This window comes from Gossypium hirsutum, chromosome A10 (assembly GCF_007990345.1).
Source record: "Gossypium hirsutum isolate 1008001.06 chromosome A10, Gossypium_hirsutum_v2.1, whole genome shotgun sequence".
Lineage (NCBI taxonomy): Eukaryota > Viridiplantae > Streptophyta > Magnoliopsida > Malvales > Malvaceae > Gossypium > Gossypium hirsutum.
The window spans coordinates 23,678,331-23,703,053 of NC_053433.1; the positions used below are offsets into that span (position 1 = coordinate 23,678,331).

Genomic DNA, 24,723 nt, shown 5'->3' on the forward strand with positions numbered 1-24,723 from the left:
ATTTTTAATATTTAAAATAAGTTTACAATTTTTTATAATATTAAAATTTTTAAAATATTTTACAATTTATTTTTACATTTTAAAAATGTTTAACTTCTAATGATGTTTTTTTTACTGTCGTTGTTTGATCTCATGACCAACTTTGATTAACATTAGTCGACCTGCCATATTATCAATCAATGTGCTCTATCATTGATGACATGATGGATCTCATGTCCAGCTTAATTTTTAATGTTGTTAGTTTTTTAGGTACCAAAACGAGTAACGAAACAAAGTTCAAGTATTAAAATAAGACAAGAAAATATTTTAAGTACAAATGTAAGAAACATATATAATTTAAGAGCCAAATAGTAAATAAATCCATTTAAGTGTTAAAGATTTGGCACGTATACCTATAATATTTTTTTCAAAAGGATTAGTATTTGATATAGTGGCAATGTATTTTCATTTTTAATTCACGAGTAACTTTAAAAATGGTCACATGTGTCTTTTTTTTAATATTTATACGGGTAAACTACCAAAATAATCCATTTTGTTTGCTTCAGATTATATTTTAGTAACTTATCTTTGAAATGTTGCATTTTAGTCACTTACGTTATTGTTTTGTTACAAAATGATCACTGAGTTGTTAACGGCTATTAATGTTGTAACAGTAATATGAGGTGGCCCGTTATTTCATCATATCGAACTAAAATTTTAGATCAAATTACACAATTAGTCCCTATATTTTTATTTTTTGAACAATTTTTTTTTATTTTCCTTTTCTTCTTCTTCTTCTTGTAACTCCCCTAACCCGTGTGCGTCGCCGAAATGGATTAAAAGGCATTATCAGAAAGATACAACTTTCATACCTTCATACAATCACTCAAATCATATTCGAAGGTATACATTTGTAACTTCAATTAAGAATTCTTGAATCATTTACACATAGTACAAAATAATTTTTATTAAACACACATATAATCAACTTGTTAGCTTATAACCTGAATTACTATTCATATGGTCAATTTCCAATACATTAACTGATTATTAAAACATACTAAATACATATACATTGTTCAATGTCAACTTTCATTTTTCTTTATTACTATATATGCATATAACATTTCTTATAATCAAACCATTATGTCAATCATCACATATTAAACAATCCACAAACCATTTCAAAGCGTAATCACCAAATCAAATATACTAAAATTTAAATGCCAACATCATAACAAAATTTCAAATATATGATCAATTCATTTGCTCACCTATTCGGCCACCAAGATTAATCATATATGTAATACAAATTATGCCATTCAACCACAAATTTAAATAAACCATTTTCTAATCAAAACAAAGTTGATCATTTCACAACAAATGATTTCATAAGCCTAATTTATAACTAAACCTATGACCACTCAGAATATAATCCTACATTTGATTCACTTAATAACTAGTCATATAACCATTACAACATGTTCATAGTATAATCATGAAATCAAATCAATTTAAACTAATTTATAAGTACAAATGTCGAATCCAATCATGCTAATTACACATCTATGCATTATACCAAAATTTAACCCAATACCAACTTACTTTATTTCAATTCGGGTAGTAAAGTTAACCACAAAAATCATACAAATTTTATATACTTTGTAATAAACCAAAATATCACTTAATAAGCTAATATATAAATATACATCATATTGAGCATTTCTATTTGCCGGATCATATAATTAACACTACCACATATATGCCATATATTAAATTTATCAACATGACTAATTTATAAGTCATACATATCAATACTCGACTAAATCATATAACCAAAACACCATTCAAACATGTTATGGAATATACTTACCATAATATATATTTACCTCATGTCAATTTACTAAATCATCAATCAACCTAATAAACAAGTCGAACCATACAACTTAATAACACATATATATATACACCATGAAATACACTTCCACGTTGAAATAAGGCATAGCCACAAATACGCAAACTTTAACCTTATCAAACTCGAATATTCACACTTCACTTATTATAAATTCGAAAACATGAATCATAATTTCAATTTCAGAAATAATTATACTTGATTAATCATGTATCATAAAAGAGCACATTTTAAAATTCCAACTAATTCAATTCGAGCATACATCAAAACCCAATTGAACGTGTTCCATAATTGCTAATTTCAAACCTAACTTACATACATCAAAGCCATGTACACATATTTAACACTTTCATTATTCAATTCTCTCTATATAATACAATAATAACATTTTTATAATTAAACCATTACTATCAAATACAAGACATAACCGAAACATTTTAACCATGAATAACATAACAAGCATAATTCATACTTATGTATATACCATGGCTGATTCCAAACAAACCACATCCAAAATTACAATCAAACATAACCATAATTCAATCAAACCTTGAAACCGGACTTAACAAATAAACAAGCCATTTTTCGCATAGCTTATATATATATACACATACCAAAATCATCATATCCAAAAATAATCTAGTCTATACATGCCATAGGTTCGAAATTCAACTTATAAAATACCGAAAACAGTCGATAGTGTGATAAGTTTCTCTGACGATTCTCGAGTCCGTAACTAGTCTCTAAAATCTATAAGACAGAAGCAAACACACACACAGAGTAAGCTAACATAGCTTAGTAAGTCATAAGCAAATAAAACATTTAATCACATTTATAATTTAATTTAACTAAACTAAAATAAACCATTATAAATTCACATACAACATATACTTTTATATATAAACTTTATGTTGGCCGAATATACAAATATCTATTATCAAAATATCATTCAATTTTAAGCCATAATATTATTATATAACTGAATATATATAAACTTATATGCATATACTCATTAATCATCTCATAAGTATTCACATTTTATTATCGTAAAATCGAAATAACAATTCATATATGTTTGCACATAGATTACAAATATGATATTACTTATATATAACCTTTTGCCGAATATACTTTTCATATACATGAATATTTTCATTTGCATCATATATAATTTGTATCAAATATCAAATAACCAACTTACCTTATTTTCAAATAGATAATCAACTATCTCATACCTGATCACTTTAGTTCGATTTGCACATTCGATCATACTTATCATTGCCCGTTGAACCATTCGGAATTGAATAGGATACTCGGATAATCACACATATCGTACAACGCCAACGTCCCAGATGTGGTTTTACATGTTATCACATATCAATGCCATTGTCCCAGACAAGGTCTTACTCGCACACATATATCGGAATCACATATCGATGCCAACGTATTAAATGTGGTCTTACTCGCACACATATATCGAAATCACATATCGATGCCAACTATTAAGCGTGGTCTTACTCGTACACATATATTGAAATCACATATCGATGCCAACGTATTAAATGTGGTCTTACTCGCACACATATATCGAAATCACATATCGATGCCAACATATTAAACATGGTCTTACTCGCACACATATATCGAAATCACATATTAATGCCAATGTATTAAACGTGGTCTTACTCGCACACATATATCGATGCCATGGTCTTACTCGCACATCACATATCGGAATCCTATGTCATGACATATGTATCCTAGCTATTCCTAAGGTTCATACGGGGCTTTCGAACGTCATAACTCGGTCGAATCGAACTCGTAAGCTTAATTCCTATACATATACACATTAGGCTATTATATATACAAGCTTATAAAATTTAAATCAGCATTTTACGTTCACATATATTCAAAATTTACAATATTTATTTGCTTATAAACTAATTTTAGACAACGATAATCGAAACAGAACAACTAATCAACAACTTTAGTTTTCCCCCGATCTAAATCTGATTTCTTTAGTTCTTGACCTAAACATATTCAAATTAAACTCATTCAAACATAATCCTATTCAATTTAGTCCAAAAACACATAAATGAAAAATTAATCATTATACCCTGACATTTTACACTTTTTACAATTTAGTCCAAATTGCACAAAACACAAAACATGCAAAATTTGAATACACTATGCTTAGGCCGAATGTTCCTTATGTTCATACAAGTTCATACATTTCATTTATTTCATATTTTAGTCCCTCAATTTATTTTTTTGTAATTTAGTCCTAATTACTCAAAATCATCAAAAATTCCAATACAAAACATGTTAATCCAAAACATATATTTCATATTTCATCAACTAACATCACAAAACTCAAATATTCATCAATGGCATAACTCAAAATATTCATCAAAATCAAAAATTCATGCATGAGCTTTGTACATTACACTGCAACGATCTCAAAAACGTAAAAAAATAAAAAACTGAGCTAGTTATATACCTTGATTGAGCTTATTAAATGGCCGAACCCTAAGCTTTTTTTCTTATTTTCTTTTTTTTTTATATTTCAGTCATGAGAAAAGATGAAGAACATGGCTTTTAATTATGGTATATTATATCATATATATGTTATTAACTATTTTACATATTTAGCCCTTTAAAATTAATTAGAAAACTATATAAAACATGTCCAAAACTGTCCACTCATAAATTTCAATGGCCTAATTGCATTTTAAATGCTTCATATTAATAAGACAAGTTCAATTCGGCCCCTACATATTTAACCACCAAATTTTTATTTTACGCGATTAAGCCCTTTTTATTAAATCAGCACTCAAACGACAAAATTAAAACACTAAAGTTTCAGAGATATAAATTCACACATAATAAACACAAAAAATAATTTTAAAATATTTTTCTGGCTCGGATCCATAGTCCCGAAACCACTGTTCCGAATAGGGTCTAAATCGGGTTGTTAAACTTCCCCTTTATTTTTCTCTCTTCCTATATTCTTCACTCCAAAAATATAACATTGTGTCTAAAGGTTAAGGGTTAAAATTTTATTATTCTTGCCATCTTCAAAGAATTTTTCAATTTTAGGGTGTTGAGATATATACCTTTTTTTTTGTTTTTTTTTTTTGCAGTTGAATGAATCATATTAAAATTTAAGAGCTTTTAAATTGAATTGGCATATTAGATCCCCATGTTTTGCTGCTAAAGAAAATTTAGAATAAAACTAATAACTACACACAACAAAAATTCTTAAGCTAAATCAAAACTTAATCTTGAATAGTAATAGAAAACTGAAAGATGAAAGAAGACAAATAAGTAAGTAGGCAAGAACATGAAGCTAGATTGAATGCTAAGAGTAAAAAACCATAAAATCTGCACTGAGAAAGCTAGGCAACAAACTAAAAAGTCACTAACTTTGGTAAGATCAAATTAAGATCTTACATAACAAAATATGAGAAACCCAGATGCTAATTTGATGCATAAAGATGAAATAACACAAGATTCAAATGAGAAAAATAATGAAAATTTACAAAAACAAAACAAAACAAAACAAAACAAAATGATGTTTTGTTAAAGAGTTGTAAGCAATATCCTTACATGCCCAGCTAAGGAAAATCCTACAGAGTTTTTTAAGAAACTGAAAGAAAAAATGAGGAATTATGAGGTGAGACAGATATGAACTGAAACATTCAAAGAAAAAGGACAAAGGAATAAAGAAAGAAGAGGAAGAGGGCGAAAAAAAGAAGAAAAAATCAAAGAGCTTTATTAATTTCTTTTTTTTTACTTTGGATTGAATAAAAATGATTTTGTAGTAATGAATTGACATTTGTTTAAAATTTTAATTTTAACATTTAACCTTTAGACACAATATTTTCTAGTGAAGACTATGAAAAGAGAAAAATAGAGAGGAAGAAGAAAATAAAGAAAAAAATTTAAATTATTCCAAAAAAATATAGTAATTAGTTGTATAATTTGATCTAAAATTTTAGTCTGATACGATGAAATAACAATCCACATCAGATTGTCGTTACACTATTAGCAACTATTAATAACTCAGTGACAATTCCGTAACAAAACGATAACTTAAGTGATTAAAATATATCATTTCAAACATAAGTGACCAAAATGTAACTTAAGACAAACAAAAGTGACTATTTTGATAGTTTATCCTATTTATATTTTACTATATCACTTTGTATAATAGTTGTCAACCCCTAGCCTTATTTATAGATTCTAAAAAATTCAAATATTTTCTTATATAAATACGTAAAAGGATAATTTTTTAATTAAATTAATTCGTGATTACATCTTACACTAATTCAATTAAAATAAATAAATAATAGTAGAAATAATTTTAAAAAAATTATTGAAGGAGAAAAATTTATTCAATTTTAAAATTAACAAAAATTAAAAAGGATTTGTTATTCCAATAATTCAAGTTATTCTTATTCAGGTTGAATGGAAAAAATAGTATTTGATTAACTTATCAAATTTGATTTTTGTTTCCATTTTCCAATGGAATCTCATCTGTCTCACTTCTTTCACGTGTTTCTAGTTGCGGAATCTTTGTCTATCACCGAGGCGAAGACCCCCTTTTCTCATCTCAAAACAAGTTTTAGAAACTGCTAAGAACAACATATTTGTTTGCCTTGATTCCTGGGTCTGAAACGATGCTGGTGTAGCCTCTGTTTTCAGTTCAATCAAAAGCCATGATGTGGCGGCACACAAAATCTTGGGTTGCTCTACTTCTGATTATTCAAGTTTTAGGAGCAATCTTTTACGGTGTTGAGGCCAAGCCTTTTCGAATTCTTTTGGATACAGATGTCGATACCGATGACTTCTTTGCTCTCTTCTATCTCTTGAAGCTTAATCCATCAGAATTTCATTTGGAGGTGAATTCTTTTCTGCTATATGTTGAACTAGGGCGAAATTTTAAGAGATGAAATATGCTTGGGTGCAATATGTAGACATATCATTGATAATAATTTTAATATGCAGGCAATCACAATCAACGCAAATATATGGTCTGATGCCGGGCATACTGTGAATCATATATATGACATGCTGTACATGATGAACCGTGACGACATAGCTGTCGGAGTTGGCGGCGAAGGTGGGATCCTTGACGATGGCACCATATTGCCAAATGTTGGTGGATATCTTCCTATAATTGAACAGGTTAAATCTCTCTTTTCAATCGAATCACTAGAGTTACATTTACCAACACTAGTGCACTATGTTACATGAACTGGGAAATGAGCATCAAATACGAGTTATCTGTTGTTTATGCTTAACTTCTGCTACATTTAGCAGGGGATGACAACAACTGGGTATTGTAGATATAGGCAAGCAGTTCCAGTAGGTCGAGGAGGACGATTAGATACGGACACTAACTTTGGTCTTCGAAAAGCCTTTCTTCCACCAGGTAATTGTTCAATAAACATCCCAATTGGAGCTGAATTGGTGAATTGGCTAACTTTTTTATGGTTTCTTTCATGGAATCAGGGCACCAGGAAATATTCACCTCTTCAACAGGCTACTGCTCAACAAGTGATGATTGAAGCGATATCTGCAGGTCCAATTACGGTGTTCCTTATTGGAGCTCACACGAATTTTGCCCTTTTTCTAATGAATAATCCACAACTTAAGAAGAATGTTGAGCATATATATGTGATGGGTGGTGGAGTGAGGTCCGAAAATCCAAACGGCTGCTGTCCCAGAAATGCTAGCTCATCTTGCCAGCCAGGGCAGTGTGGTTATCCTGGTAATCTGTTCACTGATTACAACAGTAATCCTTATGCTGAGTTCAATATCTTTGGTGATCCTTTTGCTGCTTATCAGGTAACTCGAGAAATGATTCATTAATAACATTAACTTCAATGTCCTTGTTAACTGATTGCGTATAGACTTGTATATCTATGGCTGATATTGCAGGTGTTTCATTCTGGTATTCCAATCACCGTTGTTCCCTTGGATGCAACAAACACCATCCCCGTAACTGAGGAGTTTTTCAGGGCATTTGAGGAGAGCCAGGGAACGTATGAGGCGGAATATTGTTTTCAGTCCTTGAAAACAAAAACAGCTTTCCGATCTTCTAATCAATCCAACACGGTATGTTTTCTGCAAAAGAGTAGGCACATCAAGGATAGGGGAAAGGGTTATGGATGGTGGGATTCAAATCCCAGACCTACTAGGTTCCGCCTCTTAATGTTAACTCCATAAGCTCCGGATAAAGTTTTTGATAGATACTGACATCATTTTTCTGATGGTTACCAACTTTGAAATGCATATGCTGTTCTAACATGGTATTTTTCCACTGTTATTGCCATTTTTGTTGTACCTTCAGTACAGCTACTTCATGTGGGACTCCTTCATGGCTGGTGTAGCAGTCTCGATCATGTGTAGTTCAGACTCGAATAATGGGGAGAATGAATTTGCAGAAATGGAATACATGAACATAACTGTCATTACTTCAAATAAGCCTTATGGAATATCCGATGGTTCCAATCCATTCTTCGATAACCTTGAAGTTCCAAAGCTTAAATTGAAGAAAGATGGAGTGCATAGTGGTCACGTTCAGACAGGACTTCGGGATCCATTTTGCTTCGTAAAAAATGGAATAGGGATGTGCAAGGTTAGAGTTAGACCACAATGGATTCCGTGCTCATTCCAACTAATTCTTACTATCTGAGGAATTCATTGCATTATAATCATATAGGATGGCTACACAATGGAGGTAACTGGTCCGGATGCAGTTCAGGTTCTTGTTGCTACCAAGGCAAAACCTAATCCAGACATTGGCAGCAAACTTGATAGACAATTTTTCTTAAGTTTTTTGGATGTAAGTTATTACTACTCTAACTTCGATTTGTCTGATCTTTACAATGATATGTGTAATGATGAATGTCATATGCTTTGATCAAAACGCAGGTTCTAAACAGACCCCAACATACTGGGAGGTTCAATCTTTCGACAGAATTTCCTTATTACAGAGAAGTTCTTTACAAACCAGATTTCAAAAACAAGAAGCTCGGAAAACCTGTTGTGTTCGATATGGATATGAGTGCTGGCGATTTTGTGTCTCTATTTTATCTCCTGAAAGTGCCTGTGGAAGTTCTCAACCTAAAGGTAAATGGTTTCACTTCTAAATGACACCATAAAACGCATGCCCAAGTTCTCAAATAACGTCTGCGAATGACCTAATATGCTGCGCAAAATCCGAACAAGATGGTTTGATTTGATGTCCATCGTGTTTCTATTTATCCAGGCAATTTTAGTAACTCCAACTGGTTGGGCTAATGCTGCAACCATAGATGTACTCTATGATTTACTGCACATGATGGGCCGGGATGACATTCCGGTTGGTCTTGGAGATGTATTTGCAATGAACCAGTCTGACAATGTATTCCCTGGTGTTGGAGACTGCAAGTATGCTAAGGCTGTCCCACATGGAAGTGGGGGATTTCTCGATTCAGATACTCTTTACGGACTAGCTCGGGACTTACCACGAAGTCCTCGAAGGTATTCTTCTAACATCCTTCTTGTTCTTATCTGAAGAGCTTAGATGTGAAATATTAAATAGATGGACTACCACTGCAGATATACAGCAGAAAACGTGGTCAATTTACCAAGACAACCTCTGGCACTGGAAATTTGGACTTCGATATTGAAAACTATGGATCCTGGATCAAAGATTAACATACTGACCAATGGACCTCTGACTGGTTTAGCTAACATTATAACTAAAACAAAAACAGCTTCACTAATTCAGGTACTTGGATTCCGTCTCTCCCTTCCTTTAGTTCATAGTGAACTGAGGAATTAGTCAGTTGTTTCATGCAGTCATGCTTAACTAATTATATGTATGCATGCTTGAATGTATTAAAGTATGGCTGGATGAATGGATGTATGCATGAATATATTTGCGTGTATGTATGGAAGGATATATGGGTTTATGTATGTAATAGAATATATGGTTTCTGTAATGAAATCAACTATTTACTTGCAATCTTAATTCAGGATGCGTATATTGTTGGGGGACATATCAGCCAAAGTCGTCATGATAAAGGAAATGTGTTCACTATTTCTTCAAACAAGTATGCTGAATTCAATAGTTTCTCGATCCGTTGGCTGCAAAGACAGTCTTCGAATCAGGATTGAACATCACGCTCATCCCACTTGGAACTCAGCGTAAAGTCAGTCAGTTTCCAGAGATCTTAGAGAGGCTGAAGCTGACAAGAATGACTCCTGAAGCTCAGTTTGTCGAGCGTCTACTGTTCAAGCTTTACACTTTGCAGCAATCTCATCACCGATATCACCATATGGTAATGTTTTGTAAACTTTCTCCATTGAAGAACCTTTGGGATCTTCTGCAACAACTGAATCTCTTTTCCATTTGCAGGAAACATTCATGGGTGAAATCATTGGTGCAATATTCATGGGAGGAGGTCATCACAATCTGAAACCTACCATTGAAGAAATGCCAATCAAAGTGATTGCTGAAGGAGATGAATCCATGGATGGACAGATTTTGATCGACAAGAAGCAAGGGAAATCAGTAAAAGTATTGAAAAATGTTGACACTATGGCTTATTACCATCTATTTGCAGATCAAATGGGAGATCAAAACCAGTCTGCTGTATTAGGAAGCTATGATGAACAGAGAAAAATGTGGAGTACACCACCAAATGAAATGTATTGCGAATCAGCTTTGTCATTCTGTGAAAACAGAGACAATTTTTCATGTATATGATACTTAATTGACTTCGATGAACACGAGCAATAATAAATGGAGTAGAAATGTAGCAGCAATGGAAGAAATTCAACTCTAAAAGAAGATTCCTATATTTTTTGGATTATTTTTAACATCTAAATTTTCTTTATTATATTTTAATAAATTGTTTGATTTCTCATAATTTCACTAATGTAGTGCTCTTATTTATCCAACCGCAAATCCTGGCATTACACCCAAATTTTTAAAGCTTTTAGGTTTTTTTTTTCCATAAAGAAGTAATTCGTTTTATCATAAAATAACGGTTACATTGAAAAAGTCTGGTTAAAAAAAACTGTTTTAAGTTACAACTTAATTTAAAAATTTTGAAAATCAAGTCGGTTTGTGATATTTACAGTAATAAACTTTCTCCTAACAATTTATTTATTATTTTTATTATTTTTTCCCCAATATTTGCTTTGTGTGAGATGGATTTATATTGTTCCCGACTTTCAATTAAACGACCTTTTCCGCTATCCTCGTACCTCGAATTACGTTGAGTGTAAGCTTGAATAACACGAATCAAACACAAAATAAGAAACAAATTTTATTACTTTCAATAGGAAAGTAATTCTCTTTATAGAAACCGATAGAAATTGTAATTCATAGAAAATATAATTTATTATAAGAAAATAACACTAGAGTTGCCACCCCAAACATGTAATATGAAAAGATTTGAATCTATCATGTATTGGATCCAATTATATGTGGTTCCTGAACTTTTAGCTCAACACATCATAATTTAATCCAATTCAATATTGGTTTTCTATTTTCTAAAATAAATATTATTTATTTAATTAAAATTAATTAAATTAACTAACTAATTTCCTGATTAATTTTTTCTTTCAATTCAATTCTAATTCTATTAAAGTTATTACAACTTTATCGCAAAAGAATCAAGGAAATAAATTTATTTTTCATATTCAATGGTTTCATAATAATTAATTAATTTAATTCCATTTTCGTACTTCAATCACTTAATTATAATTAAATAATAATTCAAAAATCTTAAATTAATTCTCTAGTCATTTCTATACTTAGTGAGAAAACACATTTATTTTTGAATGCAACCCATTTCTCTAACTTCATCAATTTTTGTTTATTTGGTACTACATGTAATTCATTTCTAATTTCAATGAGCTAACAGAATGACCGATTGAACATAAATAATTAGAGATCCAATAATTTATAATTAAGTTTCAACTTTTCACCAATTAATTATAAACTTATTTAGTTGCGAAGTTATTTCAAAATAGTATTGTAACTAAGCTCTCCTTAATTATATAACATTATGAAAGCTACTAAACCAATACTCATCTAATGGCCTTGTCATAAGTGTGTTATCCTCCTAAGATATCCTTAATCTCTTCGAGATAAATTCATTCTCTCAATATGAGCCTATTTTATCTTATGGTAACCATTACATCTTCTTTCATGAAAAGTCAATTACTATCAAATAGTAATTTTAAGCTTTTTATCTCAAAAGACAAATGACTCGTGGCTACATTTACTTTTCATCTATCATGTAAAACCGATGAGAGAATATTATTCACCCATTAGTTGGGCTATGAATTCCACTATTGTGAATGATGCTACATATTGCAAAAGCGTATAATCAACGTACCAACTTTCAATTCCTTATCTATTTGAACTTAGACTTTACCCTACATTAAAGTATACAAGTCACTCATACATAATTCATCATCCACTTAGGATTAATGTATGTCACATTATGAATGTCATAAATGAATAAATCCATAAATGAATCTAGAATCTATTCTACTTGGGTCCTATCCAATGAACTATTAGTCTAGTTAGTCACAACTATTTTTCTATCTTCTTGGAGTCATCTACTCCGATACTCAAGACAAAACATCTCCCCGATTGGCCTTGATAGATGACATATTAGTTTTTCAATCGGCTTGCTCATTTTCGATTAGACAAAGGACATGTTTAGATTATCTACTAATACAAGTTATCTTTCCATTTTACAATCTGACCACATAATATCGCTTAGTATTAGTTAAATGTTAAATAACCAGTGAGCCAAAATTTGCTTCCATTTTACTTTACGCGTAAAAATCATTGTGGACATTATACAAAGAATATCAATGTAAACAATATATTATTTTATTAACCAATTTGTTAGAAAAATACAAGTAAGCAAAACGAATACATTACAATTATGGTACCAAATCCAACAAGAACAACATAAGACAAGACAACACAATGGCAAAAAACCCAAAGAAAGCAACCCTGGAACCAAAAAAAAAAAAAGATTACAACTAGTCCTTCTATCAGTGAAATTAAAAGAGGGATCAACATCATACAGTGAGGCCTCAAACCATTTATCCGATTACAACGTATAAATGTGTATGATCCCGTCTACCCCTAGGGTCTCTCATTTTCATTGACCGGTTTGATCTAAACCCTAGGGATGATAAACAATAATCCTAAAGGACCAGTTACAAGCCATAGGAACAAAGCCTAAAACAAAACAAAGTATTAAGCTCTAGGATAAGCCCAACCCATAACCCCAAGCCAAGAATGTAACACCCCTAACCCGTATCCATCGCCGGACTAGGGTTAAGAGATATTACCGGACGTATTGAAACATTTAATAATCAATTCAAAAATATCATCCACACATTATAGCATCATAGTCAAACTTCATTTCAAAGTCCCTTTCTTAGGTCATCGAGACCTTAAACATGCTTTAGGAAAGGTCGGGACTAAACCGAGCACAAACAAAATTTTCCAAAACTTAACAATTTTTTTCAAAGTTACAGAGGTCACACGCCTGTGTGAACAGACCATGTGCCTCACACGGAATTAGACACGCCCGTGTGTCTAGGCCGTGGCAAAATAGGGCATACATATAGACTTATCCACACGGCCAGAGACATGCCCTTGTGCTTTGGCTGTGGTCGAAACTGATTTGGGTCACACGACTAACCACACGCCCGTGTGCCTAGGCCGTGCTCGAGACTGAATTTAAATTGTAGGACTACCCCAAGGGACTCACGACTGTGTAACATGACCGCGTGTCGCACACGGCTGAGACACACGCCCATGTCTCTGCCCGTGTGGATAAAAATAGGCTATTTGCAAAGCCAATTTGCCACCCTTAATGATTATCCCTACAAGTCCAAAATCAAAGCACAATTGCACCATAATGTCAACCAATTTCAATCACAAAACATACATCATTCATGTCATATAATCACCAACCAATTTCATCCTTATTATCCAAACCAAAACATACCTAAAATCACATATCATACTCATTTCAAATTCATACCATTTCCATAACTAATTCACATAATTAACTTACCAAATTGGCCATTTCTCACTAGGCCATTTAAGCACATCAAAACATACCATTTATTAACATAATTTATATACCATAAACCAAATCAAATAGCAACTTTAATCTATCCATATCACATGGCATGATATACACTTCACAAATCATATTAAAATATTTCTAACCTATACATGCCATACTTTAATATTCACATTTTCAAAAGGTACCAAAAATAGAGTTCGATAGTGTGGTGATGATCCTCGATGATCCCCGAGCTTCCGATAGCTTTGATAATCTATAAAACAATGAAAAACACACACAAAGTAAGCTTTCCAAAGCTTAGTAAGCCATATACAAATAAACTTATCACTTAAAAAAATTCTAAACTAATTCCTCAATGTAGCTCATGACCAAAACACAATCACATATCCATATGTCTCATACAACTTATTTGATCATGATTCACTTACATATAACACATCTCATTCTCATAATAATCCATACATATATCATATGTCCACAAATGTACATATACTTACCTTTCATTCTCAAAAATGATATACATTTCAAACGTACCTGAATTGAATACAAATTCACATAGTCATTCGTTTCTTAGAATGCCCGTTGAACCGTACGGAATCAAATAGGATACTTGGATAGCTCGGAAAGCTCGTACAATGCCAACATCCCAGACGTGGTCATACATGTAATCAAATATCGATGTCACTGTCCCAGACAGGGTCTTACATGAAATCTAATACGATGTCGATGTCCCAGACATGGTCTTACACATAAATCTCAAATCGATGCCAACGTCCCAAACGTGGTCTTACACGAAATCACATATCGGAATCCTATGTCATGACATATGTATCCTAACTATTCCTATGGTTCATACGGGACTTTTCAGATGTCATCACATTATCAGAACTTTCTCGGATTTCTCATATTCAACTCAAATAACCATTCACCACTATTCATTAACATATAAGCAATAATAATTCAATTCAAACACATTTATTTGTATATTGACTTACTTCGTTCGGGAATGAACGAAAATGAACGGCTATTCAACTACTTTCGACTTTCCCCGATCTAATTCTGTTTTCTTTGGTTCTTGATCTATACACATTCAAATTTAACTCCTTTATTCACCAAATCATTCAATTAAATCCATTTACACATATTTAGGGCATTTTACAAATTAACCCTCATATTTTTCACATTTTAACACTTTAGTCCTTAATCACAAAAATCACAAAATATACAAAATTTCTATATACACATGCTTAGCCGAATTTTACCTTAGCTCATATAAGCCCACATATTTCTTTTATTTCACATTTTAGTCCCTCAAAATATCATTTTCACAATTTAGCCCAATGTACTCAAATTCATCAAAAATCCAAAGACAACATATTTATCAAACACATATCTTTCATTTTTCACCAAATAACATCACAAAGTTCACATTATCAACAATGGCACATCTTAAAATCATAATCAAATTCAGAAATTGAGGCATTGGCTTGAAAGATTACTAAGCTACCGTCTCAAAAACGTAAAAATCATCAAAAATCATACCTCAATATTGAGTGTCGAATATAAGAAAGATCAAAACCCTTGTTATCTTTCTTTCAACCGGTTAGAAAAGATGAACTAATGGCCATATTTTGTTTTGTTTTAATTAATACATTAACTCAATAATCAAATACCATTTTTAACCTTACTAATATTATTTAAAATCCACTAACTCATGACCAAATATGTCCATGCATTAATTCAATGATATAATTGCATCATAAGGACCCCACATATAAAAAGACATAGCAATTCGGCACTTATTCATGTAGCACATAACTTTTGCATTTTCTATGAGTAGGTCCTTTTTTGCAAATTAAGCACACAAATGATTGAATTTTCATACGAAATTTTCACACATGCTAATCCACATACTATAAAAACGGAAAATAATATTAGAATATTTTTTAACTCGAATTTGTGGTCCTGAAACCACTATTCCTACTAGGGTCTAAACCGGGCTGTTACAAAGAACCTTAGCTATTAACCGTCAATGACACGCATGGGGAGGAAAGGGAGAAGACTCCGAAGAAAAGGAAGTGCTAACTGTATTTGACTCATATTAAGAACGCCTCTGGCAGAAGCCATGTCACCTTAAACCCTAGAAAAGAAGGTTGTCATAACCGCCATAGCACCAACCTAGACCCCAACACAAATGAGTAAGCCACGACTGGAGCTGATGATGACAATCGCCATAAGGTCTAGTGCAAAGACAACAGGAGCCCGTCAAGAAACAAAACTAGTAAAGATCCAAAGTGACACAATTATCGAGACAATAAAAGGTAGAGGGCTTCAAGAGAAAACTAGAAAAAAAGGGAAAACCCCCTTGAAAACTAGAGATTACTTTGCTAAAAAGAGGAAAAACAAAAAAAGAAAAAAGAAATATGAGTGGCATCGGTTAGAGGCCAAATGGCTGCCACAACCATGCCAAAATTAGAAGAGAAACTTTTGGAGTATTGAGGTTTTTTTTTATAAAGAGTCCCCTTTTTCTAGCACTTTTGGTATAAGTTAGAAATATTGGTATTGGTATAATTTAAAAATTTTGGTTTGCCAAGCCTACTCATCTTACTAAGACTCTCCTACACCTCTTACAGTTCCAAGCTACATTAAGCACTTTTGTTGCTGGATTGACTACATTTTCTTATATATTAAAAAAATTGTATTTTAGTTTTTGTTTTTATACTTCTATTGTTACTGAAATAATTAGCAATGTTTTTTTTTTTTGATTCAATGCATTGAGGTCTTAGTCCTCAGCTATATCATAACCTATAAGAAAGGGAAATATAGAGAAATAAATAAGATGGAGGTACAAAAAATTGTCGTTCAAATTCAAATACAACAATAGCAAACAACTGTAGCCTCTTAACCTTGCCAAGCTATGTCAAGTCCTCACAAAACAGGCAACAACAACTATAATACAAACCAAAATCCAATTGAAAAATATCAACATGGCCTTTACGCACAAAAAAGTCCACACAAACAAAAGAAAAGAAAATTACAACACACTCAGTAAAAACACCTCCCATCTATATTTGCAATAAACTACCACCTAATCATATACTAGTATTAGAGGCTTCAATTTAGGGATGAAAATGAAGTAGGGGGCGGATGTCACTAAATCCCCTGCTGCTTTACAGTTAGCACGCTTTGCGTCATCATTAGCCTTGCTCTATTATGGGTGTATAATTTTGAAAACCACTATCACTTTCATGGATATTGGATGTATCCATCCTCCTCCCATTTCTCTCCCCTTCAATTTATTTTTTGCTACTTATTTTTAATATTTTTAAAAATTTTAAAATCAATAAATGTTTAAACATAATTCTTCAAAAAATATTTAAACATAAAATATATAGTTTTTTCTGTAATACATTTTTACATTTTTACCCTTTTAACAAATAAATATATAATTATAAAATGATAATTTTATTTTTTAAGGTAAAAAATTATTATAACCACGCCATACTCACTATCCAAAAGAAAAAAATTTGTCTTGCCCTACCCCACACACCGCATCCCACATCTACTAATCTAAAAAAGATCTCCTTTATTTGAAATGAATTAGTTTAAAATCCATCAAGTGATTCGAATTTTACCATCCTTACCTTAATCTTTGAGCGCCAAAGGTTGGCAGCCTCCCCGTTAATCACCCTAGGAACATAATTAATAATCTAATTTTGTTTGCAATGATCAATTGAGTAGTTGCTACACATGAAATGTATATTGCCAATTCAACTGACTTGATCCATTTTAGGACATATTGAATGTCTGATTCAACAATGACCTCAGCTGACTCTCACCATTTGGATTTTGTGGATATCAAGAAAGCTTCTTTGGCAACAAGAATCACGGTTCGGGAAGGCAAGTCTTATCAGTTTAGACAAAATTAGCCATACCTCCTTTCATTACGAAGTGCTTCTTCTATGCTTGCAGTGCTTGAAGCACCATCCATGTACCCATCAACGTAGAATTTCAAGTAACCACTCAAGGGAAATTTATAGAAAGAATTTGGGATGAAAGATTTTGGAAAAAATAAATTTCAATCTTAGCTTGCAGATTAATCATTTAAAGGATGAAATTCATGTTCATTTATAAAAAAGATTTTAAAGAAATTTTGCACTAATAAAATATGTCCATTAATTACCCTAATGGTTGTAAAATATTTAGATAAGAATAAAAATATCTTTCGCCCTTGTAAACATGATGGAGAGTTTCTTAGTCTTAAAGTATCATTTATTAGTGTCATAAAAACACTAGTGTATCTTGCAAACAACATGATAAAACATTTGTTGTAAGCTTATTAGTAATATTTAGATCTTCTCCAACATATATGTATTGAAATGGAATTAAAAATGTATTTCGATATCTCAGAAGAGTCATTACTAACGAGTTATTTTATTCGAGTGATTCAAGGTCTCTATTAGTTAGTTATGTTGATCTTAGATATTTATCGAATCAATATAATGATCCATCTTAAATGGGATATTTATTTACATGTAGAGGTTCCAAGAAAACAAACATTAGTTGTTGTCTCTTCAAATCACGTAGAAATAATTGCAATGTATGAGACAAGTTGACTGTGTTTAGCTAAGGCTTTTGACTCAACATATCTAAAATATATGTGATTTATCTCTACAAGAAAAGATAACAACTATCATATATGAAGATAATGCAACATGTATAGCTTTAATTAAAAGGAGGGTACATCAAAAGTGATAGAACAAAACATATTTCTCCAAAATAATTCTTCACAAATGATTTTGAAAAGACAAAAGATATAAAAGTTCCGTAAATTCAGTATTTCTATTTATCCAGGCAATTTTAGTAACTCCAACTGATTGGGCTGATGCTGCAACCATAGATATAATCTATGATTTACTGCACATGATGGGTTGGGATGACATTTCGGTTGGTCTTGGAGACGTATTTGCAATGAACCAGTCTGACAATGTATTCCCTCCTGTTGGTGACTGCAAGTATGCTAAGGCTATTCCACATGGAAGTGAGAGATTTCTCGATTCGGATACTCTTTATGGACTAGCTCAGCACTTACCATGAAGCCGTCGAAGGTATTCTTCTAACATCCTTTCCTGTCTGAACTCTGAAGTGCTTAGAACTGAAATATATGGACTGTCACTGAAGATATACAGCTGATCACTCAGTCAAATCACTAAGACAACCTCTGGCACTGGAAATTTGGACTTCAAAATTGAAAAGTAAGGATCCTGGATAAAAAATTAACATATTGACTAATGAACCTCTGACCACTTTAGCCAGGATTATAACTAAAACAAAAACAGCTTCACTAGTTCAGGCATATGGGATTTCATGAAGTTACCCTTTTCACACATGTATCTATGCTTGTATGTCTATATGTATTCATGCATGTATGTATGTAACGATGGATGGATTTATGCATGTATGTCATGGGATTTATGTTTGCAATCTATCTGCAGAATGTGTATATTGTTGGAAGACATATCAGCCGAAGTCCTCATGATAAAGGAAATGTGTTTCAGCATTCCTTCAAACAAGTATGCCGAATTCAATGTTCCTCCATTCGTTTTCCGCAAAGTCAGTTTTCGAATCAGGATTAACATCACACTCATTCCACTCAGCGTAAAGTCAGTCTGTTTCCAGAGATCTTAGAGAGGCTGAACCTGGCAAGTATTAGTCCTGAAGTTCAGTTCGTCAAGCGTCTATTGTTCAAGCTTTACGCTTTGCAGCAAACTCTTCATTGATATCGCCATATGTTAACGTTTTCTGATCTTATGAATAAAATGAACATTCGCGAATGAAGATTGAATCTCTTTTTCATTTGCAGGAAACATTCATGGGTGAAATCATTGGTGCAATATTCATGGGTGGAGATCATCACAATCTGAAACCTACCATTGAAGAAATGCCAATCAAAGTGATTGCTGAAGGTGTTGAATCCATGGATGGACAGATTTTGATCAACGACAAGCAAGGAAAATCAGCAAAAATATTGAAAAATGTCGACACTACGGCTTATTACAATCTGTTTGCAGATCAATTGGGTAGTCAAAACCGGTCCGCTGTATTAGGGAGCTATGATGAATAAAGAACTGTGTGGAATACACCAAATCAAACGGCTTTATGGTTAAATCTGATATATTGGCAGCCGACAAAGAGACGGTCCCAACAGATTTATGGTTAACATTTTGTGAAAGACATCATGAACCGTAGTAACATTTGTCTGCCACTTAAATAATCAAATCAAAACCCCACAATTCTCTTGTTGCCAGTTTATATCTTTGAACCACTAATGCCAACATGTTATTGTCCTCCAGGACTAACAACAGTTCTTTTGTTTCTTTTCTCTATAATTGACTAATAACAGTTATAATAGAAGAAACGACAGTTAAATGTGGAACATGGCAAGAAAAGACAAGCTTTGCTCATGTCTCCTGGGATATTTTTCCACAAGGGGGAAACTTTAGTAGGAAATGGAATCAAGGGGTAAAAACTTCAGACAACTAAAACAATGATGATGGCCATAACCCTACTTTGGGGGATTATGTGCCAGCAATTCAGCATTTAGCAATATCGAACCCCGCCCCCCCTACGGAGTGTCTCATGCACTGTTAACATCATTTTATCGATATTCCTACACTACATGCATAGATATTGTCGATAAACACGAGAGCAACGAATAGCATTACAAATCTAGAAGCAATTCCAGTGTTCACCAACTGGAACAATAGTTCACATTCATGGAAGAAACAGTATTAATTGAAGAGGAAATTTATCAACAGAAAGGTTCTTTTAGAAGTTATTTGGAGTGAAACTAGTATGAAATCTCTTCTTTCATGAACATCAAACAACCACAAACTCACTGGTAAGATTAAATAAAAAAGAGAAACCTTAAACACCATATGTTCCTATTGTATAAACCACCCCCAAAATCATTCTTTCCCCCCTTCATGTTTATGGTCCTCAAAAACCCAGTTCAATCATCGGAATCGACCCACCAGCCGCCACGATTTGCTGCTCTAACTGCGTTAACCGGGAAAAGAAAAGCATAAGAAAAAGTGGTTTTATAACTTAAGTACAACTATTTCCTTTAAGCAAAAAACTAGTGCACTAACCCTGAGCATAGTTTCAAGCTTGTTCTTCACAAGGTAATACTCTTGTTTCACTTGTTGAAGACATCTCAGTGTCCTGCAATGTTTTCAAGAACATCGTATCGAAATCTATAATATATGATAAAACGAAAAACTAGAGTGAAGTAAAGAGACTCACGCATCGATGTTCTGCTCCTCGCAGAAGCTACGAAAAGCAATGCAAGCATTTTTAACTCTCTGTGCACCAATGCTGTTGACACACACACAACAATTGATTGTTTAATCAAACAACTTGAACATTTCAAGATTTTGTTCATTTTTCATGTTTTTTAGCCTTGTTTTTCTAGAATGGTTAGATCTAACAAGTTTAGTCAACTTTTGTAATGAAACTATGGGATCATATTGTTCTAAGGCTTTGAACCTGGAACTGCTACCCTTCAATTGATGAACATGAGCATCAACTTTTTTGAAATCTACACTTGGCTGATCTCTGTATAAGAAAAAAGACATGTTTAATGGAGAAAAAAAAACATCCATGGCAGAAAACAAAAGGAAAAGGTGAGTTTCTTACAAAGCCATGGTGAGATCATTAAGAAGTTTCTCTGAATCATCAAAGAAAAGAGACACAACTTCAACAACAAAATCTGGGTTGCTCTCATCTTGAAGCTGTTGAAGCTGCAAAAACTGAGCATCCAAGAAACCCTTGTCCCAACAAAAAAAAAGGTACAAAAGTAAGGAAAAACCAAACATACCAAAACAAGAAGAAGAAAACAAGGACAAAAGAAAAACGAGATTTTTGTTAATAGATTTGTACATTTGAAGTTGATTTTTTTAATGGGATTTTACCTCCATAAACAAGGATTTTGTGTAGTCCACCAATCTTCTCTGCATCTGACCCACTTCCATTCTCTTTAGCCTTTGTTCTCTCTGCACATACAAAGAACTTTTCCCACTAATCAAAGCTAATGACCCAACAAAAGGTCAAAACCTCAAAGCTTGTGGCTTAAATTTAGATGTTTAGGGATGAAATGAAATGCAATAATAGCACAAAAATAAAGAACAAAAAAAGGCCCAAGAAAAGGGTATAAATGCTTTTTTGCAAACCTTTGAAAAGGATTTGATGTGAATTTAATGTTATTCCCTTTGGCTCTATTTTCTTTTGAGCTATTACTGTTTTCAGTTTTCTATTACAAAATCATACTCCCTCCTTTATTTTGCTCTCTCTCTCTCTCTCTCTCTCTTCTAAATTATTTAAACACGAATGGAAATTTTATGGTTAATTTCCTTTTTTATGTTGCCAACACATCACAATATATACTTTTTATTAAAAATAAGTTTTATTTATCATTACAATATAATTTTTATATTTCAATTATAAATTATTTATTCATAAAAAAGGAAAAGGACAAATTTTTTATTTTATAAAATTACTATCAATGACTGCGTTTTAATTTAAATTAGTATAGAAATTAGTATTTGTTTTTTTTATATTTCTTTATCAAAAAATTAAATATTATTATACTGTGTATAGAAATTATTTATATATTTTAAAAGACATAGCATGCTGACTTGTCATATCTTAATTTTAAATGTTTATTATTTATTAACTTATTGTAGGATCAAATTATTGCTATAAATAACTGGATTACATTTCCATTTTAATTTTTATCATAATAAAATATCATAATGACCCCATAAATTTGTTGATGAGAAACGTTAGGAATTTCCACAATTAAATTATTGACAGTTATGTTATCCATAATAAATTTGACTTTTCTAAACTATTTTTCCGAGATGTAGATTTTGAGTGTCTCTATAAAGATTATCTTTATCAAAAGTGTCCCTATAAAGATTTAATTTATCATGAAAATATATATACCAATTATATATGCTTGAAAATTAAAAACAATAATTACTAATAAAGCTACATTCTAATCATTTTTCTAAAAAAAATTATAAATTTGTGAGTATATTATTGGTAGTTAAGTTGGTAACGAATGTCAAATGTGAGACTGGTAAATTTATAATTTAGTCACTTAAATATAAGTAAGTTTACAATTTGGTCATTTAATTTCAAAAGATTATAAGTTTATTTTTTAACAATTCGTAACTTTACAAATTTACACTTTGGTCACTCAATCTTCACACCATTACTCTCTAACCTAATAGTCCAAACAATATCAACAATAACTCAAGCCCAAACCCTAGCAAAGCCACTGTCAACCCCACGCCCTCACATTTAAACCAACCAGCTCAACAGCCTCACATCATTAATGTACTCACCATATTTCCCCTTCAGTCAAAACCATAAACCAAGAAAATCCACAACTAAACCATTCATAAGCCTTCCCTTGAACCAACAAACAAATATTACCACATCCAAAGCAAACAAAAATATATATAAAAAAAACGAAAGTTTATTGCTTTAGCGAGCCCCAAATATCACTTACAAAAACAAAGAAAAGATAATAAAAATATCAAAAAAAGATAGACTCAAACATACCAAATCAAGTTAAAAGTTAGTTAGAAAGTTTCAAGCAATAGAAACTCAATTTAAAAGGTTGAAAAGAAAGTCTTGTTTAGAAGAGGAACATATTGAATTTAAGCATCCATTCGACGATAATAAATGAAGATTAGAGAGATTTTTCATTAGGATTTTGAGTTTAAATCAACAAAATTTCAAGCCATTTAACATGCTAAATGTGGCTACTCGCTTCCTTAATCCCTAAGAGCATCATCTTATTATTATTATGAATTTTACATGGAAATAGGCCAACATTTTGTTTGAATTGAATATCAAAATAAATTAATTTTAACCAATTAGTCCGTTATTTGTTTTGTGGCAAAAATGTGCATCAAGATTATTGGACGGTGGAGTGAGCGTAAATGATGAGCATTGCATGGTCCACAAGCATTCATCTCCCCACTAATTTTAATGTTTGTTTTTAAGATATTGAAAGAATCTTGTGAGGGCACATCAAGATTTACTACAGCTAATCTTAGTTCTATACCAACTTGTCTTTTCATCAATAAACAAGGGACAGCTGGACCTACAACCAGCCATTATCGTTGAGACAGAATCCTTATCGTTTGTTTGTTTTTTTATTTTATTAATTTAAAAAACTGGAGAGGTTATCTTAGTCAACATTTTCAAAATAACGTCTAATTCAATTTATTCAAATAAATAAATTAATATATTTAAAAATATATATTAAAAAGAAAATTTGATTTAATTATAGGTTTAATCAAATTTATTCAATTCATATCGATTCATAAATTAATTAGTCCAACCATTTATTCTGAATAGATTTTTATTCTAAACTTAAGACATATCGTTAATTTTATAGAGAATTCAAAGTGAGATTAAAGATTAACTAAAAAATAGATATTTGTTGAAACTCAAATCTTAAATTTTATTACAATGTTAATGAATGGTGAATCAATTAAATCAAGTCATATTAATAATATTTTATTAATTTTTTTATTTTCTCAACAATTATTTTTTTTATAGTTTGTGTGTTGTAGAGAATATTATATATAATATCATGGAAGATTACATTGAATAATGTTATGG

At 31.8% G+C, this 24,723-nt stretch overlaps 1 protein-coding gene and 1 pseudogene across 1 annotated transcript; one reads left to right on the top strand and one right to left on the bottom strand.

The window, feature by feature from the left end:
• The first annotated feature begins 6,383 nt into the window (after positions 1-6,383).
• On the top strand, positions 6,384-10,749 carry LOC107897644 (uncharacterized; annotated as a pseudogene).
• A 10,003-nt stretch (positions 10,750-20,752) lies between these two features.
• On the bottom strand, positions 20,753-22,434 carry LOC107897645 (histidine-containing phosphotransfer protein 1). The gene is made up of 7 exons (XM_016823162.2): positions 22,254-22,434; positions 21,996-22,076; positions 21,721-21,851; positions 21,571-21,639; positions 21,328-21,399; positions 21,174-21,246; positions 20,753-21,081 (listed from the first exon to the last, which is right to left on the bottom strand). Exons 2-7 carry the CDS (start codon positions 22,053-22,055, stop codon positions 21,022-21,024), a joined length of 465 nt encoding a protein of 154 aa, XP_016678651.1. The 5' UTR covers positions 22,056-22,076; positions 22,254-22,434; the 3' UTR covers positions 20,753-21,021.
• Positions 22,435-24,723: the final 2,289 nt, after the last annotated feature.